Genomic DNA, 18486 nt, shown 5'->3' with positions numbered 1-18486 from the left:
AATGAGCTGGTCTTCAATTTTTGTCCTTCAAATGGGCTGGTCTTTAATTTTTGCTATTTAAAAATTGAATTTCTGTCCATCTAGACATAAGTTCTTCAAGGTCAAAAGTATACTGACAATAACTTATGAAATATTATACTCCCTCGGTTTTAATGTAAGTGTCTTACTTTCTTTTTTAGTCTGTTTAAAAAAGAGTGTCTCTTTCTATATTTAGCAAGTTGATAATTCAAACATTTTACAAGTTTATAACCACAAGATTTAAATGATATTTTAGTACATTATACACATCTTTAATTTAGGACCACAAGGTTCAAAAGTCTCTCTTTATTTCTTAAACTCCATACTTAGTCAAACTAAGTGTAACAACTCTAAATTCACGATACAAACACTGGTGCATATTATAACCACTGAATGGAATTACACTGAATATAGGAAATACTAACAGAATGAAGAACAACAATTAAGGGAACAATGGAAGTAATAAACAGAAGGAGATGAGAGAGCAACTCAAAGAGAAAGGGAATACAGAGTTTCTTCATAACAATTGCATAAACCGTTCTTTCCAACTCTCGGTCCTTTTTAACTAAATTCTGATTGGGCCTGGATCCCAAATAAAACTCTCTAATATTTTACTTGGCCCAATAATAACAACCGAATCAGTTTCACGCAAATTGACTCTTAGGTAAGCATGGTTCACAACAATAAGACACCTAAATTGAGACGAAAGTAGTAATTCAAAATATAAACTTATGCCTCGTTAAAAAATAGTTTGTTACAAGGGACAAAAATTAACGACCAACCAAAAATAGGAACAGAAGTGCAAATGACCCTTGGGCATTTGTTCATCAGAACTAGAGTACGTAATAAATAGTTGGAAGTTGGAACAACGTTGTTCCAGCAGAAAGAAAAAGGAAACAAAAAGTCACACCTAATAAATAATTTCTCTCTCCAAGACACTTCTCTTTTCTCGACGATCAAACTTTTTAATTTTGATTGTGTATTTGAACAGATTTTTTAAATTTTTTTAAAATAAAATTTACATATTTAAAAATTACTTTAAAAATATTATAATTAATAATTTAAAATATTTAAAAAACATATAAAAAATTACTGCAAAAAAAACAACTCTCGAAAAACCTGAAAAAAAAGTGTCAAATAAATTGTGACGGACGAGTAATACAAACACTATAACACTCATACTTACAGAGTAACGACCAACGAATACCAAACTCCACCACAAATTTTTAGCCTTCTTTTTTTTTTATTTTTAAATCAAGATTTGATTTTTAGTTTTTTTTTTTTTTTTAAAGGCTTACTATATAAGGAAGTTATATTCGATATAATCCATGTTATTTGCTAATCTTGCTCCCATTACTCGTACTCTTTCTTTAATATCCAGGTTATTACTTGAGTTCTTCATTCTTTTTCTTTTCCTTATATATATATTCAATAATTAAATGACATTTTCTTTTGTGGGTTTTTGATTTTCAGGAGAGTTATATTGCAGCTATCTTGATCCCCTAATTATTAATTACTGTGACTTATACTACTTTTTTTTTTGTAGCTTCTAAGTATTTAAAAAAAAGACTTAAAAGATTAAATGTCTGAATTCACGTCAAAATAAAGAAGTTTGACTGTCGAAATTCGACCTGTATCATGTAAACTGGGACAGAAGGAGTAATAAACATAATTAAATGACCTTTTTTTTTTTGTGTGGGTTTTTTTGATTTCAGGAGAAGAATTGCATTGAAGTGCAGACATTCAAAAATGTGTCCTGAAAATTTGAGTCTAATTGATAAAAGAAAGCGTGCAAGTTTTCGGCTTTGTAATGTTTCAGGGTAATTTTGCACTTTCATTGGTCACGGGTTCGAGTCGTGGAAACAGCCTCTTGCAGAAATGCAAGGTAAGGCTGCGTACAATAGACCCTTGTGGTCCGGCCCTTTCCCGGACCCCGCGCATAGCGGGAGCTTAGTGCACCGGGCTGTCCTTTTTTTTATTGTGTTTTTTAATTCTTAATTTTGTTTCATTTATGTGTTTTGTGTTATGTTTCACACACTGTTTTAGTAAGATGGATAAACACTAATGTGATCAGTGGCGGAATTCAGGATTTTTTCACTAAGTGAATTCAAGATATAAAGAAGTAAATACACGAAGAAGTTATAAGGATTCAACATCTACTATATAATCACTCTGTTTCAAAAAGAGTGTTGCACACCCCTTAAGAAAATATTAACTCCCAGACAAAAATATGTAATTTGACTAAGTTACGTCTAATTAAATAGGTATTGGGATTTGGTTGCTTAACACTTAATAAGGGCAAAAAATAAGGTTAATTCTTTCTTGATTTGGTAAGTGGACATTCTTTTTGAACCAAAAAATAAAGGCTAAGTGGACACACTTTTTGAACCGGAGGGAGTATGTACTACCTCCGTCCCAATTTATGTGGAGGTATTTGACCGGACATGAAGTTTGAGAGAAAAAGAAAGAGTTTTGAAACTTGTGGTATAAATCAAACGTGAGAGATTTCTATTTTTGTAGTAAAATGGGAAGGTCAAAATCTTTTTTTGTTTTTTTGTTTTTTTGTTTCCCACTTGGTTTCCGGTACCACTGTACCAGCATTGGGGCCCCACTATATCCGGATTCGTTCCGGGTAAGGCCCATTTCTGGGGAAGCACTCCCTACCAAGGATTTTTCCATACCCAGGACTCGAACCCGAGACCTCTGGTTAAGGGAGGAGCAGCCCCATCCACATCACCACATCCTTTTTTTGGTCAAAATCAAATTTTATTAAATATAGAAAGCTGTCATTTTTTTTTTGGGACTGACCTACGACAGCAGGGGATTTGCCTTCTGGGTCGAGCTCGTCGCACCGGGCTTGCCTAGTGCGGGTTACCTCTCCTGTATGGTTTGCGAGCTATTGCACAGGAGCTGGGTTTACCCTGTGCGCACCCGAAGGGTAGCGGCTGCGGGTTCCCATGTCATCAAAAAAAAAAAAAGGAAAGTGTCATATAAATTGGGACGGCGTGAGTAACAAATAATGTTGAGCGGACGAACCCCCATGCCCCCCCCCCCCCCCCCCAGCTCAGCCCATGAATGTGATTAAGATAGTAGTAGACACTGTGAGTTTTAGACCCAATTATTGGAGTTGCAATATGAAGCACATTCATCATTCTGTATAGTGAATTTATATTTTAAAAATCTATTCTTTTGGTGTAGAAATTATCATCCTTTATCAGATAACCCGTGCATCTCTTTTTATATGTAGTAGTTGTAGAGTCAAACTTTTGTTTTTCTTTTCGCTATGATTTCTCAAAGCATTTTAAGAATGTTTTTGATATCAAAAGCTCTGGTTTTGTAGTAGTTTCTATATAATATATGTATATATTTTCTTTATAAAGAAAAGAATCAATGCCATTCTTTTCGCGTTCAAGGAGTAGGAGAGCTTCATGTATCATGCCTATTACCAGTGGCCACCTAATCTAGAAAATTACACTATTTAGATAGGTAATTGTTTAATGGATATATATTATATGTTGAATCCCTCAAATTCTTCTGCTTACTTCTTTATATTTTGACCCCCTTAGTGAAAATCCTGGCTCCTCCACTGCCTATAAAAATGAATTTAGTAAGTAGGATGATTGGAATAGCATTTTTGTTACTCCCATGGTTACTATGATAGAGGGCTGATTGGTATTTTACTTAATCGCTTTTGACTTATGAGAAATAAGCAGCTGATTGTAGATCAAGTCATGTTTTTAAGTGTTTATTATTAAAGGTTTTGTACATTTATTTGCATGTGAAACTATTAGCCTCTCATCTTGTGCTTGTAATATGCTGGGTCAGTTATAAGACGGATCTGCTGGAAATTCATGCCAAGGACCCGAAGTTTCATGTCTTGTTTATTCCTGGAAATCCAGGTTGTTATAGTTTTGTAAGCCAGTGAATCTGTGTTTTTGTAGGTGTTACTCTGTTAGTGAAGCGACTACGATGACTAAACTATGTTGATACTGCTGCAGGTGTTGTTTCATTTTACGTTGATTTTCTGGAATCACTCTATGATCTGCTGGATGGAACTGCATCTGTGACAGGCAAGATACAGTTTCATCTCTACTGGACTATAATATTTTGAATAGCGAGATTCACGGTCAGCTAGAAGTGATTATTTACTGATTGCTTCCTTTTCCTTTTTGTCTCTTTCAGCAATCTCGCATGTTGGCCATACGGAAAAGGTAAGGCCTTAGTGCAGCATCAACTTGAATACGAGGATTCAGTCTTCTTGCCTGGGAAGTGAATATTCTCCTCAAAATGTGAATGCCGGAAACATATTTCATTCACATTTAAAGTTACTGAACATGTACATTAGCACACCTACTCTCTTTTGTCACCACTTTAACTAAATACTTCAATTTTTTCTTTAGTTCAGGTCTGTTTGGTATGACGAATACATTTTCTTCAAAAAATGTTTTTCCTGCAAAATGTTCTAGTGACTTTATCATGGGATCTAGTAGTCTTTTGATTTCTAAACTTGATGGAAGTATAAGCACAATCTGAGCATTGACGGCTGTTCTTTCTTTCTATCATTGGGTTACATAAATAGTGTCATACGCCGACTGTGGAAATGCAACTTAACAGTGACCTAGTTAGCTTACTGTGTGTCACTTTATAGGGTTGTGAAGCAAGATGGTAAGGTAAAACAGAAGAGATATGTTTTCTGTTGGATCACTCTTTTTGTAGAGGTCTAGAGGATGAGAATGCCTTATGACTAAGTACAAATAATGCTGCATTAGTTATCCATTTGTTTCTGTTCTTTTTTGCATCTTGTATTTTTGTTTTGAATAACTAAATGTGAAAGTCTTGGGGTGTTTTCTTTGGCAAATCGTCCTTTCTTATTCTAATTTGTTAAATAAGCATGTACTTCTATAAATTTCTTATGATGTTCCACATGGACCTTTAGGTAAAGCAGTACCTTCTTCATCAGTACTATCGCCGTTAGTATTGCTTTAGTAGGAAATCTTGGTTGTATTTCTGGGTGATACGCTGCTTCTCTTAAATAGAATTGTAGGCCCTAGTGGCAGTTCGATCCATCAACCTCCCTACTCTTGGTTAAGTTCGCATCTATGGTCTGAGTTCAACCTTATTTTCTTCATAGCCCACGTTCTTAATGAAGTATTAGTTTAAGTATGATATAAAAACCTCTTGATGACCACAAGTACCTATGATTTGTCACCCCCTTCATTGGCTAGTAGCCGCCCTCACCACCTCCTTATTCTTTTGAGTACCATGTTACATGGGTACTTTTCTGAGTCAAACGGGTGTAATGTGGGTGTAGGAGCTTCACTTGGATTCTTCAAAATTCTTTACAAATTAGCAAAAAGTTGCCCCTATGTTTACCGCATAGTTACATAAATCCTTAAATCAGATAAATACCAGGAACGAGTCTTACCCGCATTCACCACCTACTGGTTTCTGAAAATTCGCTGGTTGTTATGAAGCTCCTTGTGCATTTACTTGTTAGCAGAGGGGATTTAGGAGGAGTATGTGCAGAATAAACACCGAACGAGTCTTACCCGCATTCGCCACCTACTGGTTTCTGAAATTCACTGGTTTTTATGAAGCTCCTTATGCATTTACTGGTTAGCAGAGGGGATTTTGGAGGAGCAAGTGCAGATAAGTCAACCAATAAGGATTTTAAAAATGAGTTTTGCCCTTCCAAATTATAAAAATACGAAAAGAAACTTGGTTAAATATATTCTTGCATACCTTAACTTTTGTCTCAAAATATACATTGCTCAATTCCCTTTATAACTATTTTCCTTAACTCCCTATTCTCAAATCTTAAGCTTCTTTCCTGCTTCTTGGGCTAAAACTTGATAGTACAACAGGTTGAGATCCCTAGCCTTTGCTAGGTATTTCATAAAAGACGGTTTCTTTTGCAAGATAAGAACTAGGAATAGTTACAAAATCTAAGAACTGCTCTAAATATTTTTTTTGATGACAAGAACTGCCCTAAATAATGCGCATAAGTCATCACTTCTGCATCTTTGCGGACAAAGTGCTTTTGAAGCTAAACCGGATACGTTCTGTACACAAATGCTAAGAATATTCACCACTAGATGCTACAATTTACTTCAAATTGAACCTTTGACAACACTGCTTTATAGATGAATACTTGTTGGTGTATGTTAATATCTTGTTTTACACTTTCAGCTGGCACTAATACCCCAACATCTGCATGGCTAACATAGTTGCATGATTGTTCCAATTGCTAGAATTGGGAGCATGGAAGGCTGTTCTCACTGCAAGAACAAACAGATCACAAGGTAATTTACTGACCTCATTTTAGTCCCTTTTTTTTGTTTTTTTTTAAATAAGAAATCATTTCTTTTTGTGGGATGGTGAAAAGTGTATCATCAGCAATTCTTTCAAATCTTTTCTGGGTTTGGGAACAGATAGAACTAATTTTTCCTCATTAGTGCTATATCAATGTTAATGGAAGGTTGAAACTACCATTCAACTTGTGGCTGAAGGATGTAGTCAAGAGCTGTTTTTGCTTCTACTAATTATTTGATTAGCTCAGTCTATTCTTTCTCAAATTTCTTCGGAATATTCTTTGTTTCTTTTGAATATGGTAGTTTAGTGTCTATATTAGTGTTTCAAAAGGCGAGGTGTTTTACCTAACATGGGTGAAAAGTCCCATCAATATCCAGTTTTACATTTTTATAATTAATATAATGAGGGTAAAATATTTAAATATGCTTAATATTATAGACAGATCCACGTTTTAGTGTAGATATTTATCCATCATAAGTTTGTTGTTAAAACTTTATATCCTCTGCTTTGTAATGCATAGGCTAATGGAGTAGCGATGCTTTTGGTTTCCAATTAATTAAATCTAAATCTTTTGGCAAACATATTTTCATTGTAGAGTTGTAGTAATCAGTGCTTTTAACAACGTTTTTGGGGTGAGTATTGCCGCTGGGTCGCAGCCTACCAAAAACACAGTGCACGATGGTGGGGGAGCATAGGATCTGTTAGGCACACGCCCTAGAACGCGAGGCACACGCCCTGACACACTGCTCATGCCTACTGAACAACAATGTACTCAATCGATAGATTGAAGCAACCTTTAGCAGGCTACCATCATAAGATAAAGCTTTGTGCTAAGGTGCCAGATGAAATAGTTGAAGAATGCAAAAAGTATTACTACATGTTCAGTGCACAAAAAACATGTGAAGCTACTTTCTAAGAAAAATGAGGATTTGCATCTGGAGGGGGTTAATATGGATAGTGAATCTAGCTTCCAACTATGTGCAATTTACATCCAAAGGCTAGACCATAGATAACTTGTTAGTGCTCAAGTAAGTCAAATTACTTTGAACTCTAAATTGGGAAAATACAAAGAAAGGAAAGAAGTTTGTCAGTGAATTTGTTGGTTTGTCTTCTTAATTGTTATCCCATTTAATATTGCAGATGACCTATATTATTTGTCAATTTGATTGAGTTGCAAATTATGAGCTGAGTTTTTGTGCCTCCATCAATACATGAGTTAACTTAGATATTGGAAGATGAGGTTACAAATATTAGTCATCTTGTTAATTGTTATCCCATTTAATATTGCAGATGACCTATATTATTTGTCAATTTGATGGAGTTGCAAATTATGAGCTGAGTTTTCGTGCCTCCATCAATACATGAGTTAACTTAGATATTGGAAGATGAGGTTACAAATATTGACTAGATGTTAGATGACCATAAAAAAAATATTTTGGAGGCAATATGATTGTTCAGTCATAGCTAGTTTGACAGATGGAAAATGTAGACGTTTTTTTGAATTTCCTAGTTAGCATTCATACAGGTGCTTTTATTTTTTAAATCTATTGATGCATCTGTTTCTTTAAAAGTGGTTAATACTTCGATTACGTTTGAATAGAATCATATATGAAGTTAGGGAAACGTTGCTAAGATAATTACTGATGATGATTCTAATTGTGAATGCCAGAAAGAGAATAATGGAAACTCGGCCTCATGTTTATTGGCCTCGTTGTGTCGCACATTGTATTGATCTCTTGTTAGAAGACATAGGAAAGTCAAAAGTTCATCAAATAACGCATAAAGAAAAGAAGTGAGTCTATCTATGTACATACTTGTGTGTTAGATTTGATGAGATCATTTACAAATAAGCATGAGCCTTCTCGTCTTGCTATCAGTCACATTACTACAGCATATCTCACTATCCAAAAGCAAAAACTGCTTTGATCTATGTTTATATATGCTTGGACTAAGAAATATGAGGGGGTGAAAGCGAGAGTCATAATTTTGTAGAATTTCCTTCTTAATTAACCAATATCCTTTAAGTGGGGGTTGACCATTTTGTGCTGTTTGGGCGGCACTCAATTAGTGGCCTCGCCCGACAACATCTTGATCCCATAATTTTGGGCTGTACTACCTAAAAATGAGATTCTGCTCAGAACTTTTGATCACATAATGAATATTGCATAAAAAATGAGATTTGCTTAAGACACTCAGTAAAGGAGTTATAAAATTTATGCAATAAGCAATATGTGGCCAAAAGTTCTGATCAATCAAAACTATGACTCTTTTCACCCCCATCTTTCTAAGCCCAAGCAGATTTATTCCAAGTTTAAGGAGAAAACATATATCTAAGGGCTTGGTCTTGCTTTTGAAGAGTGCGATATGTTGTAGAAAAGTGAGTGGTAGCAGGATGAATACGTTCATGATCATTTGTAAATGCTCTAAGCAAATATAACATCCAAGTATATTCATAAATAAATATCACCACTTCTTTTGCTTTTGTAAGTGTGATTTGTGACTTTTCAACTTCCTTGTGTGTTATAGCAAGAGATCAATACTGCTGCACAAGTAGTCCAATAACATGAGACCAAGTTTCCATTATTCTTTTTTCAACATTCAAAAAATTTAAAGCATTATTAATAATTATCTTAAAAACATTTTCTTCTCCAACTTCATGTATGGTTCTATTCAAATGTAGTGCAAGCATTACACCACTTTTAGTAGAATCAGAAGTATCAATAGATCTCAAAAAGAAACTACCCTCTGGACTGTTAATAAGGAAATTGATTAAAAATCTACTTTTCCCATCCGTCCAACTATGAGACGTAATTGAACAATCATATTACTTCAAATTTTTTTATGTTCATCTTATCTCTTGTGAATGTCTGTAACCTCATCTTTCAGTATCCAAGTTCTCTACTCAAGCCTTAAGGGAGCCACAAAACTCGGCCCGTCATTTGCAATTGTGTCAAATATTGACAAATAATGTGGGTCATTGGCAACATTAAACGGGATACCACTTGAGAAGAAGAACCTACCAATTACAAACTTCTTTCCTTTCCTCTTTCTTCTATTTAGAATTCAAAGTAGCTTGCTTTGCTTTAGCACTAACAAAGTCATCTATCAGGTTTTTAGTCCTTGGAATTGGCCATAGTTGGAGAAAATTCCGGATTAACTACCCATATTACCACTCACGGATGCAACAGCTCGTATCTCTTCCGAAGTCACATTCCTCGTGGTTTTTAAAATTTTGAACCTGTAGTGGATGCTTTATTGCATTCTTTAACTAGAAAAAAGCGGCAAATAGAAGGTGAATGACATGCCAAAGGCAGAAGCACACAAAAAATTGAAAATCCAAAAACTAATGTGACAGAAAAAGGAAAGGGTAAAGCAACTCTGCCAAAGTCGCTAGGACTGATCTGAGGATGATTTCTTAAGGTTAGGGGTAGTCGATGAGCCTTGATGTTATGAGCTAGGGATCTTTTTCTCTGGTGGGTGATGAATTTGAGTATTTACGAAGAGGGCTTTAGAAAAACAAGGGGAATTTTAATCTTTGATCTTTTTAAGTTTCAGTAGGCATGAGCCTTCTTCTTGAGACGCGCCTCACTTTCTAGGGTGCGCTCCAAATAGAACTCACCCCCCCCCCCCCCCCCCCCCTAAAAAAAAACTACACACCAGTAAATTTTTGGTATGCCCCAATCCAATTCGCGCCCCGGGACTCGCCTAAAACGCCTTTCGAAACACTGATATAGATCAATCTGCATTCTTGACTAATTTTGTTTCAAATCTTCTTTTCCAGATGAACTTCATAGAGCATGAGCTTCAGGATGCTGAAGTTCCTATAGTACTGGTAAGTTCGGAAGTTGCATTAGTATATACTCAGGTAACTCTTATATGTGTGTTACTTGGATTCTCGCTCTGAACTATCAATTCATAACCCACAAAAAGCTATAAGAAGAAATGGAAATTTGTCATCATTGTAGATGGATTCTCATTTTCTGGATGTATTAGAAGTTTTATGTGCTGTAAGATTAATCTATGCCGTTGGCTGATATGGATTTCTGTTCTTAGGTTGGTCATTCTATTGGCTCATACATATCTCTGGACATTGTTAAGAGACTTCAAGGAAAGGTGATGAGTATGTCTTCTTTATATTTTATGTATAATCTTTTTCACTATTATGCCTCTTCTTTCCCAAAATTCTCATTCTGATACTTCTATTTTGGTTTCTAGGTGACATACTGCATTTTCTTGTATCCATTTATAGCTGTAAACACCAAGTCTTCGACACAAGCTTTTATTAAGAAGATTTCAGCGTAAATCTTTTTTTTTTTCTTTCCATTTTCTGTTCTCTATGTGAAGTGAGAGCTTTGTACTTTAGCTGCTTACTTTCCTTCCTGCCCATCTGGGGACCATTGAATATTTTGCTTTTCCTCTTACATCAGACTTCTGGACCTTTGTTATTCAACTCTCAATGAAACAGTTATAGAAACCCATTAATATTATATTACTTGCTTTGGGAAGTGAGCATGTGCAATCAGATTGCTTTTTATTCGAAATTTCAAATCCTCTTTGTAGATCATATGACTTGTTAAGCTTTTCCAACTAACCAGTGCTATAGTTTTTATTTTTTTGATATGTAACTTCTATTGTTCTAGTTTGCATGTCCATTCTGCTGACTGTTTGCAACTGGCTATTTCCTCTGTTCTATTTTCTGTTTATCTTGTTTTAAGTATCTCGCCGAACTTAAGTTGTGGATTTAGACTTTTGACAGTTTCTAATTTATTAATTTGGACTAAATTTGTGGCATCTATCCAAAATATCCAATAAACAAATCGAGGGTTACTTTTGCTTTTGAGTATATTATCATTTCTTTTCCTGTTTGTGTGGGTATTGTTTTCCTCATGCAATAACTCTGACGAAACTGATGTTCTTCGGTTATAACTTGTGTAGATCTCGCACTTTATGTACGGGCCTTAGTTCAATTGTAGCAATTCTGGGACTGTTACCAGCCTGGATCTCCAGGATTCTGGTGAAAAACTCTGTGGGAAATTCCTGGTGCCCGTCTGCAGTTGAGGCTCTCTGTACACATGTCCTCAAGGTGAGCATCAATTTCTTATGGTTCTATTTAACATCGGTGGCAATCAGATCTGAATTATTAGACCTACCAGTTACTCATTTTTGTTTTTGGATAAATGAGCAATGAGTATTGAGTTCTACCTGCCAAGTTGACCTGTAAGTCATGTCTTCCTTGAAATGCCAAGTCAAAGCTCTTATCTGAAAAATTATGAAAAGTCAAACCACATCAATTTTGATGGTAAGGATCATTGTCTTTTTGGCCTTTCAAAGGCATCAAATTTAAAATGACATTGTGTAGGCAAATATGGACAAATCCTAATTTTTACGAGAATAATTACACCTCAGCTCCAAACTAGTTTGGGTTAGTTATATGAAACCTTAATATCCATTTGTGCCCATTTCATTCCCCTACCTTCCTTTAAGACAACTTAGGGATTCTTTAAAAAGGGCAGCCCGGTGCACAAAGCATCTCCCGTTAGCAGGGTCCGGGGAAGGGCCGCACTTGGGGTGTGATGTTTGAGTGGAGTCTTATAAATTTGGTTAGAAATTGTATAAGAGTGCAGAAATATATGTGAGATTCAGTGAATCTCTAGTTTAAAGAATCTCACATCTATTTCTGCACTCTTATACAATTTCTAACCAAATTTATAAGACTCCACTCAAACATCCCACCCAGTGTAAGTGTTCAAATATCGACTAACCTTAATTGACTGGTTGGTGTCACATTAAAGAATTTTGCTCTTTCGTTGTATTCTTTTTCCCAGTTTAGTCCATATGGATTCCTAGAAATTGTTGACTTTCCTCCATGTGTTTTTGGATCTACTTTGTCCCATTTTAATACCTCTGATCATAATTTATGGACCGCTGCAATTGGAGGTCCACAAAAGACATGACCAAACAATCTTGTATTACATCTTATTATCTTCTTGTATACGTGCTACTTGTACCTTCTTTATAATGTGCCGTATTTTATCTCCGCATTTCTACGTAACTTATCTTGTGGATGTTGTCGGGGCTTAGAGTATCAAGTTACTTTGATCTCACAACTATTCTATATAGAACTTGTCTACAACTTGAGTAGGTATTCCTCCTATCTTCCTATCTTATAATTTTCCTTACCGGTCCTCTATCTTAGCCATTCTAATTTAATTATTTTCATCTATAATGCTATTCTCCTGAGAACCTGAGCCTAAACATATAAATAGTCTGCATTTGGACACCACAGTCTCATCTAATCTCACTCCAATTTCATTCTTCTTATGCTAACTAAAGTCTAAACTTGCAGATCATATATTGTTCTAGTCATCCTCAAATACTCTAGAGCCCTCTTATGTAGTTCAAGCTTTTCATCAACTCTCTTATTAGTTTTATCAATTAACACAATATTGTATTAAAACTGTACACTATTGGTTAACTCATCCATAGCTAGGGTAAACAAGTATAGACTCTTGCTAGATCCAGGTGTAAACCCACGGTTATTGGAAAGTCCTCTGTATTTCAGCCCACTATTTTCACGGGTTATGACTGCTCCTTGTAGATTAACTAGTTGTAAAATTATATATCTAGAAACTAGAAATTATATACCTAGATGGCTGCGATTTGGTCCAAGTTCTACGCTCTGTAATCTTGAGGGCACGTGTTCTTCAAGACGAAGTACAAAATCACTAACCTCTTTTTGTCTATTCATTTAGTTGCAGTTTTCATCAAGAAATGAAATTTGTTGATTGTTCTTTGTGATATTGGATATTGTAAAATCACCCATCTATATCTATTGTTAGCTTGAATACTAATCGTTGCTGGCAACTGCAAAATGCTTTTCAGTACCATACCGTTCAGAACATGCTATACATGGCAATGACTGAATTTGAAAAGGTAAGTTTATCCTTGTCACGTTATCTACATTGCTCCAAGTGTACCATTGTTTGATCCAGTGCGACCTAATCACAAGTTTATAAGTTTCAGAACATTTTTCATGCAAAATATTCTTGTTAAGATGATGGTGCTTATAGAAAAGATGTTGTAAACTGTTATTTTTCATATAAAAGGCAAAAAAGAGAATGTGATTTTTGTTGCATAACAGCTGCATGTACCATTATGTCACACTAATAGCTTGAACCACAGGCTACAGCAGGATACTCCCGTAGAAAAGCCAGTGTTATCAAAAGCAAAAAGCGCAAAAAAGCTCTAAGGTTAGCTGAAGCTTTAAGCGCAAAGCGCAAATAAAGCGTGGGCTTTAATAAAAAAACGGCGCGATTGTGCAAATATACAATATATATATATATTTATATGTTTAACCCAAGACTAATAATAATAAGCATGAATAACAAATATTTGGACAAAGAAATTGTAAAAACATTACGATAAAGTGAAATATCAGTTGTTTAGTGTAAACTCTTCAAGAAAGGCTCATCGGCAAGGAAAAGTATGTCTTAGAGCCTTGATGATTACACTGAAGCCACATAAAGCGAGGCAAAGCGCTCAACATGTTTTGAGCCTCGCTTCAGGGCTTAAGCGCGCCTTTGACAACATTGAGAAAAGCATTAATTTTCAAGCTAAAAGATGGCTCAGAAAAAGTGTATTTCCCCCCACCGCCCCAAATCCGTGGATATCTGTGTTCGTCCGTAGAAGTTTTCTCGGTCTCTCTTAATTCTGAGTTCTTTTTCCTTCTGGATTAGCTTTATGAGGAACCTGATTGGTCATTTATGAGGGAAAAGAAAAGTCAGATGGCATTTTTGTTTGGCAGCGATGATCACTGGGGTCCCTTACATTTGTATGAAGAGGTAAATAATGTTGGTAATTTATTTGATTGCGCAGATTTTTCCTTTTTATATTTGCAATGTGAAACTACAAAGATTTACTGTGCTATGATGTCTCATTAACGTAACATCCGGATCTGACCAGCACTCTTAAAACTTTTTATGCTTTGTGCTAGCTGTGAGTCTGGCTCCTTTGAGCTTATAAAGACTAGTGAGAATAGCTATAATATCTAGTTGATGCTGTAACACTTAATTTAATGAGTTTCTATAAGAGATAAAATCTAGAATTTCTAGACGGCCGATTTTACTGCATCTTGAAAGTAAGAGAAATGAGCATGATGTTTAAGACAGTCTATTCATTGTTAACTTTTTATCATCTAATGATCCCTCCTTAACATTATAAACTTGAAACTAGTGTTTATACATTTACTATTAAAAATAAATATATCCAGTTAAGCACTCACCCTTTTAGAGCATATATCCTTTTTTTTATGTTCCAAGCATGATGGAGTGAGTGGGTGCAGTCTGCTTGAGCTACCCAAATATCACATATCAGGCTTATTCAGGTGGCCTGTGAAGCCAGATGCCTGACCGAGTGATACATGTCCCACTAGTTTACGTATCACTGCTGAGAAAAATGTTGATAGAAAGATATGTGGGATACACAGTTCGTCACCTCAAATATGGATGTTCAAGGAATATTGATAGGCTTAATCTTCTTGGGTTGAAGTTCTTACTTCTCAGATTGGTACTGTCAGGTGGCTGCCATGAGCCTGTCTACTTTATAAATGTTTGTGACGACTGCCTTTCTCAAACGAGTTTGTCCTTGTCCACAAGTTATCCAGAAGAAACTGGATGTTCCTGATTATGATTTTAGTGATACCTCTACTAAAGAATAGTTTTAAAATATAGTATAGATAGCTCGCAGGTTCGAGTCGTGGAATCAAATGCTTACGCCATCAGGGTAGGCCTGTGCAAATGTTGCATGCTTCGTGCACCGAACTGCCCTTTTTAGTGTTGAAACTGTTAGCAGTGGCAAGGGTAACTAGTTGTCAATGTGTAGTTACAGCTATATGGTTACTGAAGCAGACAGGTGAACTAGACATGGCTGCATCACAAATTAATCTTATTTATGCTGAAGATGACCTTGTGAAGCAAGGATAGAGATTCATGAAGACCTTAGGACTAGAGATGTAGTTTGACAACTATCCCACCTTACCGAGGATTGAAGGCCTTTCTCTCTGTAAAACAATCGCACAAGTAGATGTCCAGCTGGTGAGAGGTAGTATGTACTTTGTGGAATAGTTAAGGCACCAACAATCTGGCCTTGACACCTGAGGGGTTGTGATGTAGGTAGCCTACCCTGATGCAAGTATCAGTTGCAGTTGCTATTCCACAGCTCGAGCCCGTGGCCTATAGATAATATGGAGGCAACTTTATCATTGCTCCAAACTAGCCTTTACAGCAAAAAAGAAAAGTAGGCTGGTGCACAGACCATCATGCGTTCACGCAGGGTCGGGGTCCCATCTGAGGGGTTGTGTAATGTACGTAGCCTACCCCGACACAAGCATATAGCTAACCATAGCTCGAATTTGTGACCTGCAAATCACACGGAGACAACTTTACCGTTGCTACTATCACGTGATTCCATTGTGCCAATGAAGCACTCCGCAGGAGAAAAAATCCCCCTTTTTATGTTATTGCATATGACTAATTTTATATTCTAATCACTTGCTTGAAATTGATCTAATAGCCAGTTTTGGCCTTGCAGATCTCCAGTAAGGTACCAGGTGCTGTTGTAGCATTAGAAGGAGGGGATTATACTCATGCTTTTTCTTGCACAGATGCTGGCTCATTATGGGTAGCTCAGCATGTTTCTACCTTAATCAAGAATTACTTCTCAAAAATAAAGTTCGAGTAGCCGTTATTTTTTCTGGATGTATTTTTTATTTACTTAATTTGAAAAATTAAATCAGAAGCATTGAGTACGCTTCATTATTGGCCTAAAGGTCAAAAAAGATGTATGACAACATAATCTTGGTGTATTTTATAGTCACATATTAGTTTCTGTTTTTCCTCCTCTTTTCGTGTGGGAATAGGTCCATGCTGGTAGAATGTGCACCAGGTAGCCCATTTTAAATGCGTTTATTTAAGTTATGTATAAATGGCAATTTGTAGGATTGCACTTCGATGGGGGTGGTCTTTAATTTTTGTCCCTCAAATTGGTGGTCTTTGACTTTTTCCCTCGGCTAAAAATTCCTTGGTTTCGGGTTTGAACTCCCAGTCAGTCAAAAATTAAAAAAAAAAATCACAAGGCAGAATTTTGCGTTGCGATTTTTTTTTTGTTTTTGTTTTTTAACTGAGCTCGAGCTCAAATCCACAATCTCGGGGTATTAGGCGAAGGGCAAAACTTAGAAACCACCAATTTGAAGGGCAAAAAATAAAGACCACCCCAAATGAAGGACAATCCGCGCTCCGCGCAAAAAAATGATGTATAAATATTTGATAAAGTATTTAACTTTTAGCCTATATTGGTAAACTTTCAAACATGTCTTGTTGTTTCTCCTTTGCTTCTTGGCTTAATGACGAGAAATAAAGCACTGCATAGCAGTTCTGTGTTTTCTGTAAGGCACCAATTGACTGCACTACAATGTATGAGAAGAGACAGTTGGTTTCATGGCAAGACCAATTGTTTCTGGTTCAACAAAAAATCGGGATCATCTTCTGTTATGGAGATTTGGAAAGTCGATTTTGACACACAACAATTCAAGAGAATAGTCAATTTGGATAGAATTAGGGCCCGTTTGGCCATAAGAATTATTCACTTTTTTTCGGATTTTTTCACTTTTTTCCGGAATCAGCGTTTGGTCATAAGAATTTCAAATATAACTTGAAATTGTATTCCGGAATTTCAAAACCAAGACAAACTTGTTTTTCAAAATTTTCACAACCAAAACAACTACTTTCAATCAAAAACTATAATTTCAAAAATTATGGCTAAACACAACTCCAACTCCAAAGTTTCAAAAAAAGTGAATTTTTTTTTGGGTGGTTTCTATGGCCAAACGCCTACTTAATATTGTGCCTATTTCAGAGAAGACAATGATTACACTTTACTAAACAAAGTTAGTCTTTCACACTGACGATCAAAACTCATCAACCACAAAGTAATTTTGTGTCCTTATTCCTCTTGATTCGATTAATCTATAGGCTGAACTTATGCCAACTTTAAAGTTGGGCTAATGCCAGTCTCTGTGGAGCCCGAGTACAGACCTGAAAGTCTGAAGTTGGACTTCCTACAAACTCAAAAGTTTGGTTTAAAGTTAGGCTTTGGCAAGCCAAGCTTCATATATACAAGAAAGTTTGAAACTTCATCCCCAGAATTTTCAACTTTAGTTTCGTAAGTCTAGAGTTGATTCTAAGATTGTTAAACATTAAATACTTTGTAATTTTTGGCTATATCTTCAGTAGTGATTTTCAAAGAGGTTATATGTGAACTTGTCTCCCATGACCAGCTAAGGGATTCGAACCTTGCTTGCATCTAAGTATTGTCTAGCGGTTAATGAAATAGATGAAAATTATGTCATATTAATGTCCTCAAATATTTGGTGTGTTTTTTCCCATCAATCTAAGTCTTGATTGGTAGAAATATCCCATATTTTTGCTAGTGGAGATAGAATATATCCCCTGAAAAGGTGCACAAATTAGATCAAACACTACCATTATTAAAAAGGATATAAAAATATTGCAACTGTAACAGTACAGGTGGAGTTGTAACTACTTTGATTACAAGATCTGTCCATATCATGCATGTATGGCTTTGATTCTCTTTCCCATTGTGATTGATGGCTATTGTTGCAGTGGCTGCAACACCAATGAAGCTTTCTGACCCATTGCCATGATGAAGCTTGTTTAAACATGAATGGACTTGGAATTTATGATGCAGGTGATCTCCCTTATCATGAAAGCAAATTTGTGTAAGAATGCACTAATTGTTTGCAAGGGTATTGATTACCTTTTGGTACAAAGTCCTAGCTATTTGTTCGAGAAAAGGGTAATTTGATAGGAGTTTAAGTTATATATAATGTCAGTATAATAAAATGTTATACTATAGCCTATAGATAGGGGTGTATATAGATTGGGTTGGTTTGAATTTTAAAATATCAAATCAAATCAATTGCGACGGGTTTTTAAATTTATACGTCAAATCAAATCAATAAAATTTAGATTTTTTAACCTCAAATTTTTTTCTGAAAAAGTCTTTATACAAAGCATATAACTTTTACCTTAAATATTTATATATATATATATATATATATATATATATAAAACTTAAACT

The 18486-nt window shown here is 35.6% G+C and overlaps 1 protein-coding gene across 4 annotated transcripts; it reads left to right on the top strand.

Moving 5' to 3' along the window:
• The first annotated feature begins 1238 nt into the window (after positions 1-1238).
• Positions 1239-16219, top strand: LOC132625893 (uncharacterized). 4 transcript variants are annotated; one of them, XM_060340508.1, is made up of 13 exons: positions 1247-1399; positions 1734-1838; positions 3844-3917; positions 4017-4088; positions 4201-4229; positions 6270-6320; positions 10112-10162; positions 10384-10443; positions 10546-10628; positions 11266-11413; positions 13213-13263; positions 14067-14171; positions 15919-16219. In XM_060340508.1, the coding sequence occupies exons 1-13, from the start codon at positions 1347-1349 to the stop codon at positions 16066-16068; spliced, it is 1032 nt and encodes a 343-aa protein (XP_060196491.1). In that variant the 5' UTR covers positions 1247-1346; the 3' UTR covers positions 16069-16219. The 4 variants fall into 4 exon arrangements, with proteins under 4 accessions (XP_060196494.1, XP_060196493.1, XP_060196491.1 ...); XM_060340510.1 differs by lacking the exon at positions 14067-14171 and having other exon boundaries at positions 1240-1399; XM_060340509.1 differs by lacking the exon at positions 1734-1838 and having other exon boundaries at positions 1249-1399.
• Positions 16220-18486: the final 2267 nt, after the last annotated feature.

This window comes from Lycium barbarum, chromosome 2, assembly GCF_019175385.1.
Source record: "Lycium barbarum isolate Lr01 chromosome 2, ASM1917538v2, whole genome shotgun sequence".
NCBI lineage: Eukaryota > Viridiplantae > Streptophyta > Magnoliopsida > Solanales > Solanaceae > Lycium > Lycium barbarum.
Note: the sequence above shows the minus strand (reverse complement) of the source record. Positions and strands in the feature narration are given on the sequence as shown.